The sequence below is a fragment of the Hypanus sabinus genome, unplaced genomic scaffold (genome assembly GCF_030144855.1).
Source record: "Hypanus sabinus isolate sHypSab1 unplaced genomic scaffold, sHypSab1.hap1 scaffold_2792, whole genome shotgun sequence".
Classification (NCBI taxonomy): domain Eukaryota; kingdom Metazoa; phylum Chordata; class Chondrichthyes; order Myliobatiformes; family Dasyatidae; genus Hypanus; species Hypanus sabinus.
The window spans coordinates 2567-20822 of NW_026780931.1; the positions used below are offsets into that span (position 1 = coordinate 2567).

Here is an 18256-nt window from a genome sequence, read left to right on the forward strand (position 1 = left end):
CATCGCCCTCCATTTTTCTATCATCCATGTGTCTATCTTAAGAATTTTTTAAATCCCCCTGGTGGCAATATTTTATAGAGATGACTGGAGATATTTCCAGTGCTCTGGTTAATATCAATTTTTCAATCCATGTCACTGAAGCAGGCTACCAGTCTGTTATCACGTTGACATTTGTGGGACCTCATACAAGTGGACTGCTGTTTCATTACATCAGTGATGACAGATGCACTTCATTGGCTGTGAGCTAGTGTGAGAGCCGAAAGATGCTCGATCAGTTTTTGGGACTTACCCAACTTGGGATTCGTTGGGATTTGTTTAAAGCTTTGCCCTCCTGAACTCTGCGAAATAGATCTGTGTGGACTTTAACACCTTGCGGTGGCCAACTGATAAGGCTTTGGTCTCGTAAACAGAGGAGATTCACAAGGATGATTCCAGGAATGAAAGGGTTATCATACGAGGAACATTTGATGGCTCTGGGTCTTTACTAGCTGGAATTTAGAAAGATGAGGGGTGATCTCATTGAAACCTTTCAAATGTTGAAAGGCCTAGACAGAGTAGATGTGGAAAGGATGTTTCCCATGGTGGGAGAGTCTAGGGCAAGAGGGCACAGCCTCAGGATAGAGGGGCGTCCATTTAAAACAGAGATGCAGAGAAATTTCTTTAGCTAGAGGATGGTGAATTTGTGGAATTTGTTGCCACATGCAGCTGTGGGGGCAAGGTCACTGGGTGTATTTAAGGCAGAGATTGATAGGTTCTTGATTGGACATGGCATCAAAGGTTACGGGGAGAAGGCCGGGAACTGGGGTTGAGGAGGAGATAGAAAAAAGGATCAGCCATGATTGAATGTTGGAGCAGATTTGATGGGCCAAATGGCCTCATTCTGCTCCTATGTCTTATGGTCTAACAGAAAATTATTGGTTGATATCCTATCCTTTCCAGTTAGAGCTTCATCCAGTTTAGGGGGCCCACAGTGGTGAATGTGTGGAATTCATTGCCACAGGTGGCTGTGGTGGCCAGGTCATTGAGTGTATTTAAGGCAGAGGTTTTTAGATTCTTGATAAGTCAGAGCACGAAAGGTTCCAGGGAGAAGGCAGGAGAATGGGGTTGAGAGGGAAATGGGTCAGTCATCATGAAATGGTGTAGCAGACTTGATGGACTGAATGGCCTAATTCAGTCTCTAGTGGTGGCGTAGCGATTAGCGCGATGGTATTATAGCTCGGCATCAAGAGTTCAAGTGCTCCGGTTTCCTCCCACAGTCCAAAGACGTGCCGGTTAGTAGGTGGATTGGTCATTGTAAACTGTCCTGTGGTTAGACTAGGGTTAGTTGCTGGGTGGTGTGGCTTGGTGGGCTGGAAGTATCCCTGAATAAATAATACTTCTCTTTCTGCCCAGGAGGTGGACATCGGAATGGCAGCTGATGTGGGAACATTGCAGCGACTGCCCAAAGTTATCGGAAATGCCAGGTACTCTTTTGCCGTCAGTAAGCCTTGATCTCAGTCCGGACTTGCCCTGCCTTGCACTGCACGCTCACCCTCCGCCTTGCACCCTTGTGACTGCTCTCCCTTGTTGACTCTCTCCAGTTCTTTGCCGGCACTCTCATTCTCTGCACCCGGCTGACCAGCTTCCTTGGTAAGAAAATGATGCAACTAATTTGCTCTGTTTTTTTGTAAGCTGCGCATTTTTGCTAGTATGAGAACATCCCAGAAGTGACACTGAGTTTTGCATTCAACCCGACATCCGTGCTCGTGTTTCTGTGCCACACAACTCTCCTCCCAAACTCGTGTTATCTAACTTTGATCGGTCTAACCTCTCTCCTTCGTTATCCGTCAGACTTCCTCTCTTAAATACGACAAACTCCATCCAGAAGCAGATTTATTGTTCAAAATTAAATTTTAAGATTACATATATAAAACTCTGGGATTCATTTTCTGGGAAACACAGTAGAATCAATGAAAGACCACACCCAACAGGATGGACAAACAAACAACGTGCAAAAGACAACAAACTCTGCAAATGCAAAGAAAATAATAATCATTATAAGTAAATAAGTAATAATTATTGAGAACCTGAGATGAAGTGTCCTTGAAAGTGAGTCTATAGGTTGTGGAAACAGCTCAGTGAAGAGTAGAGTGAAGTTATCCCCTCTGGTTTGCGATTATCACTGACAGTTCAAAGGTCAAAGTAAATTTATTATTAAAGCACACCTATCCTTCACCGTACTATATACTACCCTGCAGGAATTTACAGTAACTACAAAGAAACAGAATGGAATCACTGAAAACGCACACACAACAAATATCGACCAACAATCAGTGTGCAAAAGAGTGAAGTTACTCCCTCTGGTTCAGGAGCCTGATGGTCGAGGGGTAATAACTGTTCCTGAACCTGGTGGTGTGGGACCTGAGGCTCCTGTACCTTCTTCAGCCAGAAAAGAGCATGGCCAGGATGGTGGGGGCTCTTGATGATGGATGCTGCATTCCTGCACTCTGTGTAAAGGTGGTCATGTCGTGAGATTTGTTCTTTTGCAGTACAATGCAGATGTAACAAATTGCTTTGAGTTACACTGGAGAAAGACAAGTGATGCAACAGAGGAGGCGTTTAGGCATTTGATCTGTACCAAGCCAGATTCATGAATTCGTGGCCTGTTCAGAAATCTGATGGCAGAGACGAAGAAACTAATCCTAAAATCTTCAGGCCCCTGCATCTCCTGCTTGATGGTAGTAATGAGAAGAGGACTTGTCCTGGATGGTGAGGGTCCTTCGTGATGGATGGCTCCATCTTGAGGCACCGGCTTTTGAGGATGTCCTCTATGATGGTCAGGGTTGTGCTTGTGATGAAGCTAGCTGAGTTCACAACTCTGCTGCCTCTTTCAGACCTGCACAATTGAGCCTCTATGCCAGACAGTGATGCAGGCAGCATCCAGAATATTCTCCACTGTACGTCTGTGGAAATTTTCCAGCATATTAGTGACATACCAAATCTTAAACTCCTGATGCATAGCCGCTGGCGTGCCTTCATTGTGATTAGGTTGGACCCAGGACACATCCTCAGAGATGTTGACACCCAGGAACTTTGAAACTGCTCACTCTCTCAGTGAGGATTGGTGATGCTCCCCCAACTCTGCCTTCCTGAAGTCTACAATACAACCTTGCTGATATTGAGTATTTACTTCCTGTTACGCTGCTGGCATTTGGGGCAGCAATGAAGGTCCCCCATCTCTGGCGGTGTTCAGGGCTTCCTCCATCGTGTCAGTAGCTTCCTCTCGGTTTTCACTGTTAGCCACGCAAGTCCCGGGTGGAGACTCAGGAATACCGTCACACTCAGATGTAGAAGGATTCTTCATTGCTGTTTCCGTAACAATTTTGTTTGACCAGTCAGAGTTGTTACCTGTGAGCTGAACCCCCGAATCTGGACCACTCTGAGTCTGGCCTCTGCCCTTTGACCTGGGTGACCCTACCAAGAGACAAAGCATAAAGCCCTGACTCCAGCCAACATAGCTCTCTGGGTCATTGAGGTACACAGGCCTCCAAACCCTACGACAAGGTTGTGGTCCTCTTGAAGGCTGACGTTGAGTGCAGGGTTGTCATTGTGACACTACTTAACGATCCATTTCGCTCCTGTGCGCCTTCTCGTCACCGCCTGAGATTCTGTCAACAACAGTAGGTTTCATTTGCAAATTTCTAGACGGTGTCTGAGGTGCTTTTAGCCACCCAGTAATGTGTGTATAGAGGAAGCCGAGCATTAGGCTAAACACACATCCTGTTGGTTGTCAGTGAAAGAAGACATACTATTACTGATCCGTACTGACTGTGTTCTGCAGATGAGGAAGTCAAGAATCGTATTGGTAGGCAAATTGCATCGGGTCCAGTTCCTTGATTGAGCGAAGTTAAGTCTAATCATGACCAACCTCTCAAAGCACTCCCCATGACCGCCAGTCCCACATTCTCAACACCTTCTGATTCTCAAATCCGTTGTGGATTTATTTGTGACTAAAGGGTAGTGGAGTGGAGATACGTCTCTACCAAAGGAGGTAATAAGGTGCTTCTTCCCTCCGCTAGCCTGCAGGTCACCCTTGGACAAGGTGTAGCACCTGCTTAGACCCCCTGATCAGGGTCATGCCACAGGAGCAGGTGGTGGATGGTCGTATGAGCAGCCGGTGCAGATCACAAGTCCTGGTTATGCGACCACTGACACCAGGCAGACAATCTCTGAAGAGTATTGATAATGGCTGGGGTCACCCGTCTTGTAAAGACACTGCCTAGAAGAAGGCAATGGCAAACCACTTCTGTGGAAGAGTTTTGCCAAGACCAAGATACGACATGGCACATAATGAAGATGACAAAGAGCACTTATAAAAATCCAGGTTTTCATTACCCATCCACATTCCTCCAATTCTCACAAACTTGAAGCAGGTTTCACACTGTAATTGTATTAGAAACTGAACAGAGGGCAAATTACAAGATCAGACACTCCAAGCCTGCTTGTTTGAGAAAGCTTTGTTTCCACAGTGCATGTTAAAGCTTGGAAAGTGACTTTTTAAAGCAATTAGTTAGATAAGGTTGAAACATTTGCTAGCTCCCATTTTCAGAGTTCCTTCCCTTGTGTGGATTGATCTAATTAACTTCAAATTTTGTTACCCTTAAAGCTCACCAGAAGGCCTCCTCCATAGACGCTGTCTGGCTGTGAAAGTCCACGCTGAAGTAACCACTGATTATTCATACTACTCTGCTCCCTATCTAAGAGTCTGTATCAATCCCAAACTAATTCTTCCTTTGTGAGTGCTGGAATTGATGGGAACATGGGGAAAGTAAATGGAATGAGTGCAGGATTAGTGTAAATTGTTCTGACTCACTGAGCCAAAAGACTTGTTTCTGTGCATGATGATCCTACAAAACAAGGTTTTCTGGGTGGAGCTGTGAGCACTGGCAGATAGTTGGTTCAGCAAGGCTGAACAGGGTGGAAGGAATGCTGACTTGAGTTGAAAGCACCTCTGAGCATTTGACAGGAGCCATGTATCACTTTCAGTCTGTGTTGTAGTTGGCATCCGTTAGTCTCGTGAGACCATGGATCTGTGCCTGGAATGGTTTCCAGGGCGCAGGCCTGGGCAAGGCTATATGGGAGACCAGCAATTGCCCATGCAGCAAGTCTCCCCTCTCCATGCCACTGATGTTGTCCAAGGGAAGGGCAAGGGCCGATACAGCTGAGCACCAGTGTCGTCGCAGGAGTTGCCAGAGCGAGGTTGAAGGCAATGTCGGACTGCCTTAGGGACTCCAGCTCCGGATTTGTCCTCAGGGTTTACTCCCGAAGCCTCTCCCATGAGTGGGTATGGCCGCAAGGCAGCGGAGGTTTGAAATCAGAGTTTCCTCTCTCTTAGATGGACTGCCTTCCCAGGCCGACGAGCTCTATCTACCTGAGTTTATGGCGTGTTTATTATGCTAATCTTGTAGAAGCAAATGAGTGTAGTTATGTGTTCATGTTTTGTTAATTGTTTAGTTTTGATAGAAGCAACTAGGAATGATTTTTTTTTGGTGACCGCTAATTAGAACGTTACTGGTACAATGACCACAATTGGGAAGTTACTGGTATGGTAACTAGAACACTTGAATATGTACAGAACGCTAATTAGGATGTTGCTGGAACACCAACTTAGGCTACACCCACACTAGACTGGATAATTTTGAAAACGCCGATTTCACGTAAAAACAATGGGTGTCCACACTACGCATTTTTGAAAATATCTCTATCTACATTGAAATGGATATTTCGGTGAATCTCCTGCTACTGCGCATGCGCAGGACACATCTACTGAAAACAAGTGACATGTTTGGTGTCGAATCTCGCTGTAAAAGTGCGTGTCTGTGTAGTTACAGACTAGAAAAACTTAAACGACAGACAGCTGTTGGCTCTCACGCAGGAGAACTTAAAAGTACAAAAAAAGAAATACTGGAGCGTACGGAGGCAACCGACAGGGAGTTCATGGACAGATTGACCCGGCTGATGACGAACATTGAAAAACTGACTAACTGTTGCATTAATAAAACACCTTGTTAAATGTATAAAACATGTCTGCATCAGCGTTACCTTGTATTTCCATACAATGTTACATTAGGCTGTTACACATCTATTGTCAGAGAAGTACTTACATAAATAAATAAACCACCTTCATACGAGCAAGGACGGAAAACAGGGCAAAGTGAGTATACTTATTTATTCAGTAAGTTATGGGTCAAAGTATTTGGTGAGTACATTTCTAACTCTTCTGGCTTCAGTCTCTTTGCCGTCTGTTCTGAAATTGTTAGGTTGCGTTCCAGAAATCAATGAAATAGCGCGCTGCCGTCTGATAGCGTTTTCAGAAGTCTCCGGTTACCCTGTCCACACTGATCCGGCCAATCTGTGTTTTCAAAAGTACACACTTCGGAAAGCGTTTCTGAAAAGCTCCGGTTTCGGGGGACGAAAACACCATTTTAGTGTGGATGGAGGGTAAAAACAAAGAGAAAAAGCTTCGGTTACGGATTTATCCGGCGTAGTGTGGACGTAGCCTTAGTTTGGCTACATACCATGCTAATTGGGATGCTGAATGGAAAGCTTGTATATGTATAGGGCGCTAATTGGGACGTTACTTGAAACTAATGTAGTTCGCCCACTTACTACGCTAATTGGGATGCTGAACACTTGAATACATCTAGAATGCCAATTGGAATATTATTAGACCACTTAATTACGCTGATTCGAATGCTAAGATCCTATATTGCTAATTGAGTTCCATTTTTTTTTATCGCTATAAGATTGTTCGTCTTTGCTGGCTTCATAATAAAGGATCGAATGAATGTACCTTTTTTTACTTCAGGACTTTGCTATTTGGAAGCGGGTCGTATGGTGTCGATCTCCTGCCTTAGTCTCTCAGCAGTTTTGGTTTGTTTTAAAGTAACCGCTGCACATGTCTTCATCTTCTCAACTGGGACTGAACGTAAGAGCCAGGGCAAAGGGCACGTCAGGCATGAGATTCTTGCAGTCATCAGGAGGGAGGTACAGGAACTTCAGGACTCACACCACCAGGTTCAGGAACAGTCATTAACCCTCAACCATCAGGCTGAGGGGAGAACTTCACTCAACTTCACTCACCCCATCACTGAACTGTTTTTCGACTCACAACTTTTGGACTCACTTTCAAGGACTCTTCATCTCATGTTCTCAATATTTTTTCCTTTTTCTTCCCTTCTTGTATTTGGACAATACGTTGCCTTTTCCACATTGGTTGTCCTTTCTGTTGGGTACAGTCTTCCATTGGTTCTATTGTGTTTTTTTTACTTACTGTAAGTGCCCACAAGAAAACAAATCTCAGGATTGTATATGGGTGACATAATGCACTTTAATAATATACTTACTTTGAACTTTCAACATTCTCTGCCACCGAAGTCAAAGAGGAAGTAGGGTGTGGCAGGGTTCCTGTTGGGTTGGATTTCTGTTCGTCAGTAATTCTCTCTCTCTCTCTCTCTCTCTCTCTCTCACCCCCTCTCCCTCTTTCTCTCTCTCTCCCCTCCCTCTCTTCCCCCCTCTATCTCTCCCTCCCTCTCTCCCTCTCTCTCTTCCCCCTCTCTCTTCCCCCTCCCTCCCTCTCTCTTCCCCCTCCCTCCCTCTCTCTTCCCCCTCTCTCTCCCCTCCCCCCTCCCTTCTCCCTCTCTCTCTTCCCCTCCCCCTCTCTCCCCTCCCTCTCTCTTTTCCCTCTCTTGCTCTCTCTCCCCCCCCCCCCGGAGAAAGGCCCCATGCTGCTTCTGTTGGTGAGTCTGAATCGGCTAAGATTCACCTCATCTCATTAATCAGCGCATAACAGAGATTCCGACTGGCATTGTCCTTCCTAGTTGACTGATGGAGGATGAGAGGTGACTTGACAGAGGTTTTAAGAGTGGAGACTCTTCCCCACCCCTGGGTGAAATTGGCTAATATGAGGGGGCATAACTTTAAGGTGTTTGGAGGAAAGTTGGGGGGGAATGCCAAAAGTAGGATCTTGACATCGGTTGTTCTTTTATAATTTTTTAAGATGTTAGTTGAATTAATAAAAGACTAAAATCATAGTTCTAATCATAGTTTTTTTTACTGACATACTTTGTATCTAACAATTTGTATTTTTAACAAACTCATGTATTTTTCACAGTATGTGGTGCTTTTTTTTCACTTACTACCAAAAGGCAGTATAGCAGTTACGTAACAGTTTATCACCCTTCTCGTTTTTCCAACTTTTCATTAATCAATTTTTGGTCAATGAGGTTAGGTGAATCTCTATCTAGTTCAGACCCATCAACAGGCGGTTTGAGTGTAGGAACATCCCTGGCTAAGTGTCAGCGCGTTACCCACATGTTATAATTGTGTAGCCATTGATTGGTTTCTCTTATCTGAGGAACTTCTGAGAGTAAAGGGGTCAAGCGCGCCGTGTTGAATCTGTTTAGTTTCTTGTCTTTCATCTGCTTTGTATCACCGTTCCTTGGCCTGCTTAGCAGCTGTCCTTGGTTTAAACTTTAAAATGAACAGTCGTGAAAATTAAAGTTTCTCGCTCGTTCCTGAGCTCCTAAGTGAACCTGGGGATCGGAAATAACTGAGATCCGGCAACCCAGAGAGTAGGTGCATGGAGCACACTGCCAGAGTGGTGGCCGAGACAGTTACATTGAATTGAATTAAATGATCTTTATTGTCATCGTACATAGGTACAATGAAACATTAGGGCAGGTTTCCCAACCTTTTTTATGCCCTGGGGCCTTACCATTAACCAAGGGGTCCATGGACCCCAGGTTGGGAAACCCTACATTAAGGACACTTGGAGACTATTAGATAGGCACTTGGGTGAAAGAATAGTGGGGAGAAAAGTGTTAGTTGGATTGTAGAGCATGTTAACAGCTCAGTACAATATTGTGGGCTGAAGGGACTCTACTGTGCCTCCCTGTTCAGTGTTCTGATACTTTTAACTCTATTTATATTATGTGGGAGAGTTGGAAAACTTAGGAACAACTCAGTTCGACTTCATTGTCTTCTCCTGCTTGTGTCTTGTAGCCTGGTGAGTGAACTCGTTTACACGGCGAGGAAGATGATGGCCGACGAAGCGATGCGCTGTGGACTGGTGAGGTAAGCGCTCTGTTTGAATGTTCATGCCTGACCCCGTGAGATCTGTCAGCGCGCCGCCATCCTTCTGGTGAGTGACTGGACCGAGGCTGCTGATTCCCTCCTCAGCGATGCGACTGATCCCCCTCCGTTGTTTTGGCAAAGTGAGTAGGGTTCTACCTGAGCTCCGATGGCCCTAGACTTGCCCTGATTATTTGCTCTTTGTCACGTTTTTTTTTTGGGGATCCTGCTGTGTATCAGCCGGGCGTTGAACCTCCTGCTATCAACGATAGCCACACAAGCACGTGATTGACAGGAAAGTGCCTCCAAGTCCAGTAGTCCTACATTGCTCAAGCCACATCTGGCTCTTTGTGGAGTATGCAGAACAGTCTCTGTCTCAGTCCTACTTCGGTCAGACCCTCACCTATTTCTATTGACCTGCTGCTCCCTATAGAATGCCGGAAATCCAGAGTAATGCACACACACACACACACACACACACACACACAGACACACACACACACACGCGCACACACACACGCACACACACGCACACACACGCACTCGCACACACACACACACACGCACACACACGCACACACACTCACACACACACGCACACACACGCACACACACACACTCTCTCACACACACACACACACACACACACACACTCACACACACACACACACTCACACACACACACACACACACACACACACACACACACACGCACACACACACAACGCTGAAGGAGCTCAGCAGGTCAGGCAGCATCCATGGAAATGAATAAGCAGTCGATGTTTCGGGCCCCTTCTCAGGAAAGAAAGCGGGAATAAAAAGAGGTGGGGGAAGGAGAAGGAAGGTGATAGGTTAACCAGGTGGGAGGGAAAGGTGTAGTAGTGTAGGCCTCCATTAGGCTTGATACACCATGGATTTGCTCCTTGGAAAGTTTCCAGTGCGCAAACCTGGGCTTCATGGAAGACCAGCAGTCCCCTCTCCACACCATCGATATTGTCCAAAGGAAGGGCATTAGGACCCATACAGCTTGGCACTGGTGCCGTCGCAGAAAAATGTGTGGTTAAGTGCCTTGCTCAAGGACACACACACAGCCACAGCCAAGGCTCGAACTAGCGACCTTCAGATCACTAGACCAACGCCCTTAACCACTTGGCCATGTGCCAACACAGGGCTGGAGAATAAGGAATCAGATAGGAGAGGGCCATTGGAGAAATAGGAGGAAGGGACCCAGGGGAGACAATAGGCTGGATATCGAAGCTGACAACTCTGGTTCCAACCCGCCCCCATCACCTAGTATAAGAATGGACAGTGGAGGATTGGGCCTAGGCTGTTGGATCTGCCCTGCACAGCCAGGCCAAACGTCACCAACTTAACTTTTCTCTTCTTGTCCAAAGCCGAGTCTTCCAGGACAAGGAAAACATGTTGGATGGTGCCTTTGACTTGGCTTCCGAGATCGCCAGCAAGAGCCCGTTGGCAGTGCAGGGAACGAAGCTGAACATGATCTACTCCCGGGATCACTCAGTCAAGGAGGGCCTGGATTACATTGTGAGTACCAGTACATGGTTAACGATAAAGTGGCGTATTGCAGAGCAAAGACCTTGACATCTCATCACCACCTGCTCCCCCCCCCCCCCACAAACTTCCGCTTTGCCAAAAGAGTGTCTGTGTCACTGAAGATTAGGATGACACTTCGCTGGTGAAGACGTGCCATGAATTAGATCATGCGAGGCCGCCGTCGGTCAGGGTCGACCATGGATGTTGCGTCCTCGCTGTCTAGATACGCAAGCCAGGTCAGTACGATATGGAGAGTAAGCTGCTGCCCGTGTAGCAAACCCCCCCCCCCTTACACATCGTGATGAGCCCAAAGGATTGGCAGACGGATACAGTTTAGCACCAGCAGCGTCGCGGGAGTTGCCAGTCAAGTCATCTTTATTGTCATTTTGACCATAACTGCTGGTACAGTACACAGTAAAAATGAGACGTTTTTCAGGACCATGACACAGTACAAAAACTAGACTGAACTACGTTAAAAAAAAACAACACAGAGAAAAAAAAACACATAACTAAACTAGACTACAGACCTACCCAGGACTGCATAAAGTGCACAAAACAGTGCAGGCATTACAATAAATAATAAACAGGACAATAGGTCAGTAAGGCGTCAGTCCAGCCGCTGGGTATTGAGGAATCTGATAGCTTGGGGGAAGAAACTGTTACATAGTCTGGTCGTGAGAGCACGAATGCTTCGGAGCCTTTTCTCAGATGGCAGGAGGGAGAAGAGATTGTATGCGGGGTGCGTGGGGTTCTTAATAATGCTGTTTGCTTTGCGGATGCAGTGTGTAGTGTAAATGTCCATGCTGGTGGGAAGAGAGACCCCGATGATCTTCTCAGCTGACTTCACTAAGGGTCTCGCGATCGGAGATGGTGCAATTTCCGAACCAGGCAATGATGCAGCAGCTCAAGATGCTCTCAAAAGGATGCTTTCAACCCCTGTAGAATGTGATGAGGGTGGGGGGTGGGAGATGGACTTTCCTCAGCCTTCACAGAAAGTAGAGATGCTGCTGGGCTTTCTTTGCTATGGAGCTGGTGTTGGGGGACCAGGTGAACACCAAGAAATTTGGTGCTCTTAACGATCTCTACTGAGGAGCCGTCAATGTTCAGTGGGGAGTGGTCACTCCGTGCCCTCCTGAAGTCAACAACCATCTCTTTTGTTTTGTACACATTCAGAGACAGGTTGTTGGCTCTGCACCAGTCTGTTAGCAGCTGCACCTCCTCTCTGTAAGCTGACTCGTCGTTCTTGCTGATGAGACCCACCAGGGTCGTGTCATCGGCGAACTTGATGATGTGGTTCGAGCTGTGTGTTGCAGCACAGTTGTGGGTCAGCAGAGTGAACAGCAGTGGACTGAGCAGGCTACCCTGGGGAGCCCCCGTGCTCAGTGTGACGGTGTTGGAGATACTGCTCCCGATCCGGACTGAGTGAGGTCTCCCAGTCAGGAAGTCTAGGATCCAGTTGCAGAGGGAGGTGTTCAGGCTCAGCTTTCCATTCAGTTTCTGAGGGATGATTGTGTTGAATGCTGAACTGAAGTCTATGAACAGCATTTGAACAGTCAGTTTTGAACTCAATTTGGGACTACAGCTCCAGCTTCATCTTCTCCAGGTAGTCACAAAATACAGATCTCAACCGCACCCCCCCCCCACACATACGAAAAAGAAACAAAACCCACAACACCCCCCACCCCCTCACTCAGTCAAAAAAACTAACAGATCGCTCACTTGTAAAAATGGCAGCCTGAAGATCAAACCCTAAACCCATCCCTAGAAAAAAAATCAGCGACAACAACATCAAACCCCCGACTCCCCCCTTGCAAACAAAAACAGCAACAAATGCATCAATCCCCCCATCCCCCCCTCTTTCAAACACCAAAACTAACAGATCGTCCACACAGAAATACACCAACAAGAAATCAGACCCCCAAATCCCCACCCCTCCCTCTCACACAAAGAAACGTATCACTCATCTGTCAATGGGCAACAAGAAAGAAAGCACGGAAAACTGAAGGAGACCAATATAAACTCCAGTCCAAAAATCATGTAAATCTCAGAATTTCAAAAACATCCACCCACGGGTCAGCATCGAGGAGAGCAGCTGCATGAACTCTGACCTTTCATGAAGAGTGACTGCCACATTGCCGACCCACCTACTGACCATTGTCGATCCCGTAGTCTCTGTGGAGAGCGACTGCTGACCTGGTCCACATTCGCCTTGACTCTTAGAAATGGAGTCACTCGTGAGCCTGCGTGAGCTCACGCTCGTGCTCTTGGTCCTCTTCAAGGACAGCCGAGTACTAGATCATTTGATCCAACTCCAAATTGCGCGTCACAGGCGCTGACAGTTTCTGACACACAATCAGGACGAAAAGAACCGTCTTTCCCCTTCTTTCCTGAAAACCTCTTCCTTCCCCCGCTCTGTGATTGGCCAAAATGTTAACAAGACAAATACCATTGGCTAATTGTAACAAACCTAACTTAATAATCGACTGAACTTCTATTCTAAACAGCAAAAATGAAATAGTCTATTATATAATGTAATTAAAGGAACACTTTTTATAGATTTTTACGTTTTGAGGAGATCAGCAAAAAAGAAATCAAAAGCCCAACAGCATAACTGTATTAATAGAATAAAGCATGATCTTATACCAGGGTGTTACATAGGCAATGACTGTGACTAACTCCTCTACAGTAAGAGAAAGTTCCATGGCTGTCTATTTTGAGTTACATGGACAAACGCACATTGTGTTTAGAAACCACAATGGATTTTGTGCGTTAGAATGCTGGGAGAATCCCCTTTATTGTTTAAGGACCGCTTTCCCCATCTTCGCTCATTTCTTTTGAAGTGACTCCTTGTTGGTCGTCGACGGTCCCTGTTTGGTGGAGCTGCTTATCCCCCAACCAGACAGCACACATACATAGTCATCGTCACTTTGTTGTTTGCAAGACCCGGATCCTGCTGTGCTTCTGCTTTGCTTTGAAGGTCTATTTAAAAAAAACTTCTTAACAATGAAAAGCAAAACTCTTCACAAGTTTGTCAGGTTTTAATGTGACTGGGAAATTCTGTGCTTCCTTGAGCTGGCACTCATGGAGACAATTTTCAACAGGCTAAAGTTACTCAGCATCATTAGCTCATAACAACGTAAGAGATAGGAGCAGGAGTCGGCCTTCCGGCCCATCAAGGCTGCTCTGCCATCCAATAAGACCATGGTTGATCTGACCATGGACTCATCTCTACCTACCTGCCTTTTCCCCATAATCCTTAATTCCCCACTATGCAAAAATCTATCCAAACTTGTCTTAAATATATTTACTGAGGTTGCTTCCACTGCTTCATTGGGCAGAGAATTCTACAGATTCACCACTCTCTGGGAAAAGCAGTTCCTTCTCATTTCCGTCCTAAATCTACTCCTCCAAATCTTGAGGCTACTGCCCAATGGAGGCAACCTCTGTAAATAGAGACTATTTCTATTCTCACTTACCAGTGGAAACAACTTTCCTGTCTCTATCTTATCTACCCCGTTCATAATTTTATATGTTTCTGCGACTTGGCTTATGACGAGTTTGAGTTCTGACCATAGTTTGCCAGCTTTGTTGCTGCTCTATTAAAGGCCATTGCTCAGTCACTCCCATTGTGAAGTGGTGTAAGTAGATTGTGAAATCACTCAGAGCTCAATCACTGCCTGAGTTAAACATAGGATTTTCAAGTGCTCAGAACTTTTCAGCTATGACTCAGTTTTAAAAGAAGTGCTCCCTTTTGGGGGTCTTTGATGGCGCAATATAACATCTGATGCTATTACAGCTAGTTCAGTGTTCCAAGATCATTTCCGGTGTCCTCTGTAAGAAAGTTTGTACATTCTTCCCGTGTGCTCTTGGGTTTTCTCTGGGTGCTGCGGTTTCCTCCCACAGTCCAAAGATGTACCAGTCAGTAGATTAATTGAGTATTGTAAATTGTCCTGTGAATAGACTGAGGTTAAATCGGTGGGTTGTTGGACGGAGAAGGGCCTGTTCCCAGCTGTATCTCTAAATAAATAGATCCATAAATCTGAATTCTGGGAAAAATCTTGAACATTAATAGATATTTAAAGAAAAGCAATTTTAAAATATTAGCGAATCTGCTACTTTTTACTTAGCCTCCAATCTCATGACAACGAGAAAAGGAGCAGAATTAGGCCATTCAGCCCATTGAGTCTGCTCCCCCATTTCATCATGGCCGATCTATTTCCTTCTCAACCCCTTAAGACCATAAGACATAGGACGTTTTTTCCAAATCAAAATAAATGTATTGTCAAAGTACATAGACATCACCATATACAACCCTGAGATTCATTTTCTTGTGGGCATGTTCAGTAGGTTTCAATAGGTACACTTAATGTCAGAGAAATGTATACAATATACATCCTGAAAATCTTTTTGAAAATATCCACGAAAAAAGTGGAATACCCCAAATAATGAATGACAGTTAAATGCTAGAACCCCAAAGCCCCCCCCAGCTCCCCCCACCTATGCACAAGCAGCAGCAAAGCAACGATCCCCCCCCCCCCGAGCACTCAAGCGTGCAGCAAAGTATCAATAAAGACACAGACTTGCAGTACCCCAAAGATTACTCGTTCACCCAGTATTCGACACACCACAGGCTCTCTCTCTCTCCCTAACAAGGGAAAAAGAGGTGTCCCCATTTCACAGGGAGAGGGGAGACATAACAAACAACATAAATTAATCCATAATAGAATAATAACCATAATAGGATGAATGAAAGACTGCACCATCTTAGGCATGCAAAAGACAACAAACTGCAAATACGAAAAGAAATAATAATAATATTATTATTATTAATAATCATGTGGCAAACTTCGTTCATAAAAATCTTGCCCTACAATACAAACTCATAAATGAAATCACACCTTACTATAAATACAAGCCTGATCCAGTTTTAGAGTCAGAATGCCACAAATTATGAACGATCAATTATTGCAGATAGGAAAATCCATAACTGTCCAGATATAATAATACAGAATAAACAAGCAGGTACAACTTATTTAATAGATATAGCCATGCCAAACACACACAACTTACGGAAATCAATCAGTGGAAAAACACCAGAAATATGCTGAATTAAAAGGAGAAATTGAAAAACTTTGGAACATAAACAGAATATACGTTGTCCCAAAAGTACGATCTACAACCGGTGTCATCCCAAAGTCACTACACAATAGCATTAAACAGTTAGCGCCACACTATAATATCTATGTAAATCTTCAGAAAGTCACGATACTGAACGCCACGAGAATAGTCTGAAAGTTCCTAGCAATTGAGAAGTGACCGTACCTCAGATTTTACCAGCTTGAGTTGAGGGGAAAAAAATTCTTCCTTTGATATACGGCTTTTCTGGCATTTTGAGATTTAAGGCAAAGAAAAAATGTATTCTTATGTGCACATTTTACACTAATATATTTACGTGTGTGTGTTATCAGTCCCGAAGCTATAGAAATAAGCCAGTCATATCAATATGTTTCAGAAGTCCTGTGGCCACCACCCACCTTACACACGTCAAACAGCACTAACCGAAACCTTTCCTTGATTTTCCTCAGGCTACGTGGAACATGTCGATGCTTCAGACTGAGGATCTTGTGAAGTCTGCTCAAGCTGCAATGGAGAAAAAGTCTCCCAGAGATATAACTTACTCCAAACTCTGATGGAACCAAGTCTCCGAATATATCCAGTTGCGTCCCCTCTCCCCTCTGAATCCTGCACTATAATCTTACTAATTTTATTAATTTTATTTTAAAAAAAGAACGAATTGTTTACAAAAAACTATTGTAATTACATATTATTTTGCCTCACTCTTGCTTTGTCAATCAGCTGCCTTTTTTCTGATTTGCTGATGTACCGCAGGGATCATGTAAAGATGAGTTCAAATCCTCTCAATGACATGCAGTATATCCAGCCTTGTCACTCTTTGTCCTGGCTGATATTGATTGCTGAGACTTTATAAGGGCGTTGGTCAGACCACACTTGGAGTATCTTTGGGCAGTTCTGGGCCCTTTATCTGAGAGGCGATATGCTGCAAATGGAGAGGGTCCAGAGGAGGTTCACAAGAATTATCTCAGGAACAAAGGGGTTAATGTATGAGGAGCACATACGGACAAGCTGAATGAACTCAGCAGGTCAAAGGGCCTCGGCCCATAACGGATGCTGCCCGACCTGCTGAGTTCATCCAGCTTGTCTGTATGTGTTGATTTGACCACAACATCTGCAGTGTATTTTGTGTTTAATGTATGAGGAGCGTTTGGTGGCTCTGGGCTTGTACTTACACTGGAGTTTAGAAGGAGGGGGAGGATCTCATTGAAATGCATTGAATATTGAAAGGCCTCGATAAGAGTGGATGTGGATAGGATGTTTCCTATAGTAGGAGAGTCTGCGAAGAGAGGGCACAGCCTCCAGAATAGAGGGATGTCCATTTGGAATACAGATGAGCAGAAATTTCTTGATGGTGGTGAATCTGTGGAATTCATTGGCACAGACAGCTGTGGAGGCAAAGTCATTGGGTATATTTAAGGCAGAGGTTGATAAGTTCTTGAATAGTAAGGGTGTCAAAGGTTTTGGGAAGAAGTCAGGAGAATGGGGGTTGAATAAGCACCCATGACTTTCGCACAGTACTATGCAAAGAGTAAAAGAGAGGTGAGGGTAGGTATCGGACCGCTGAAAATGACGCTGGAGGGGTAGTAATGGACAAGGAAATAGCGGACACACTAAATAAGCATTTTGCATCGTCTTCACTGCAGAAGACACCAGCAGTATGCCTGAATTTCAGGAGTGTTGGGGCTGAGCGTGTGCAATTGCTAGCACTAAGGAGAAGGTGCTTAGGAAAAGTCACCAGGACCAGAAGGACTACATCCAGGGTTCTAAACAAGGTAACTGCAGAGATTGTGCAGACATTAGTATTGAGCTTTCAGGATTGTGGCATTGTTCCGGAGGACTGAAAAATTACAAATGTCACTCCACTCTTTAAGAAAGGAGGGAGGCTGAAGAAAGGAAATTATGGACCACTTTGCCTGACTTCATTGGTTGGGAAGATGTTAGAGTTGGTTGTTAAGGATGCGGTCTCAGTGAGGCCTTGGAGGCATATGATAAAATAGGCCGTAGTCAGCATGGTTTCCTCAAGGGAAAATCGTGCCTGACAGATCAGTTGGAAATCTTTGAGGAAGTAATAAGCCGGATAGACAAAGGAGAATTGGTTGATGTGGTGCACTTAGATTTTCAGAAGGCCTTTGACAAGATACCGCTTAAGATAAGAGCCCATGGTATTAAAGGAAAGGTACTAGCACGGATAGAGGATTGGCTGATTGACAGGAGGCAGAATGGGAATAAAGGGAGCCTTTTCTGGTTGGCTGCCAGTGACCAGTAGTGTTCCACAGCGGTCCATGTTGTGACCGTTTCTTTTCACGTAATATGTCAATGACGGAACTGATGGCTTTGTGACCAAGTTTGCGGACGATATAAAGATAGGTGGAGGGGGCAGGTAGTATTGAGGAATCAGAGGCTGCAGAAAGACTTGGATGAGGGGAACGAGCAAAGAAGTGACAGACGGAATACA

At 45.1% G+C, this 18256-nt stretch overlaps 1 protein-coding gene across 1 annotated transcript; it reads left to right on the top strand.

Moving 5' to 3' along the window:
- Positions 1–1313: 1313 nt before the first annotated feature.
- Positions 1314–16504, top strand: LOC132388226 (delta(3,5)-Delta(2,4)-dienoyl-CoA isomerase, mitochondrial-like). The gene is made up of 4 exons (XM_059960571.1): positions 1314–1463; positions 9043–9114; positions 10506–10656; positions 16251–16504. The coding sequence occupies exons 1-4, from the start codon at positions 1408–1410 to the stop codon at positions 16353–16355; spliced, it is 384 nt and encodes a 127-aa protein (XP_059816554.1). The 5' UTR covers positions 1314–1407; the 3' UTR covers positions 16356–16504.
- Positions 16505–18256: the final 1752 nt, after the last annotated feature.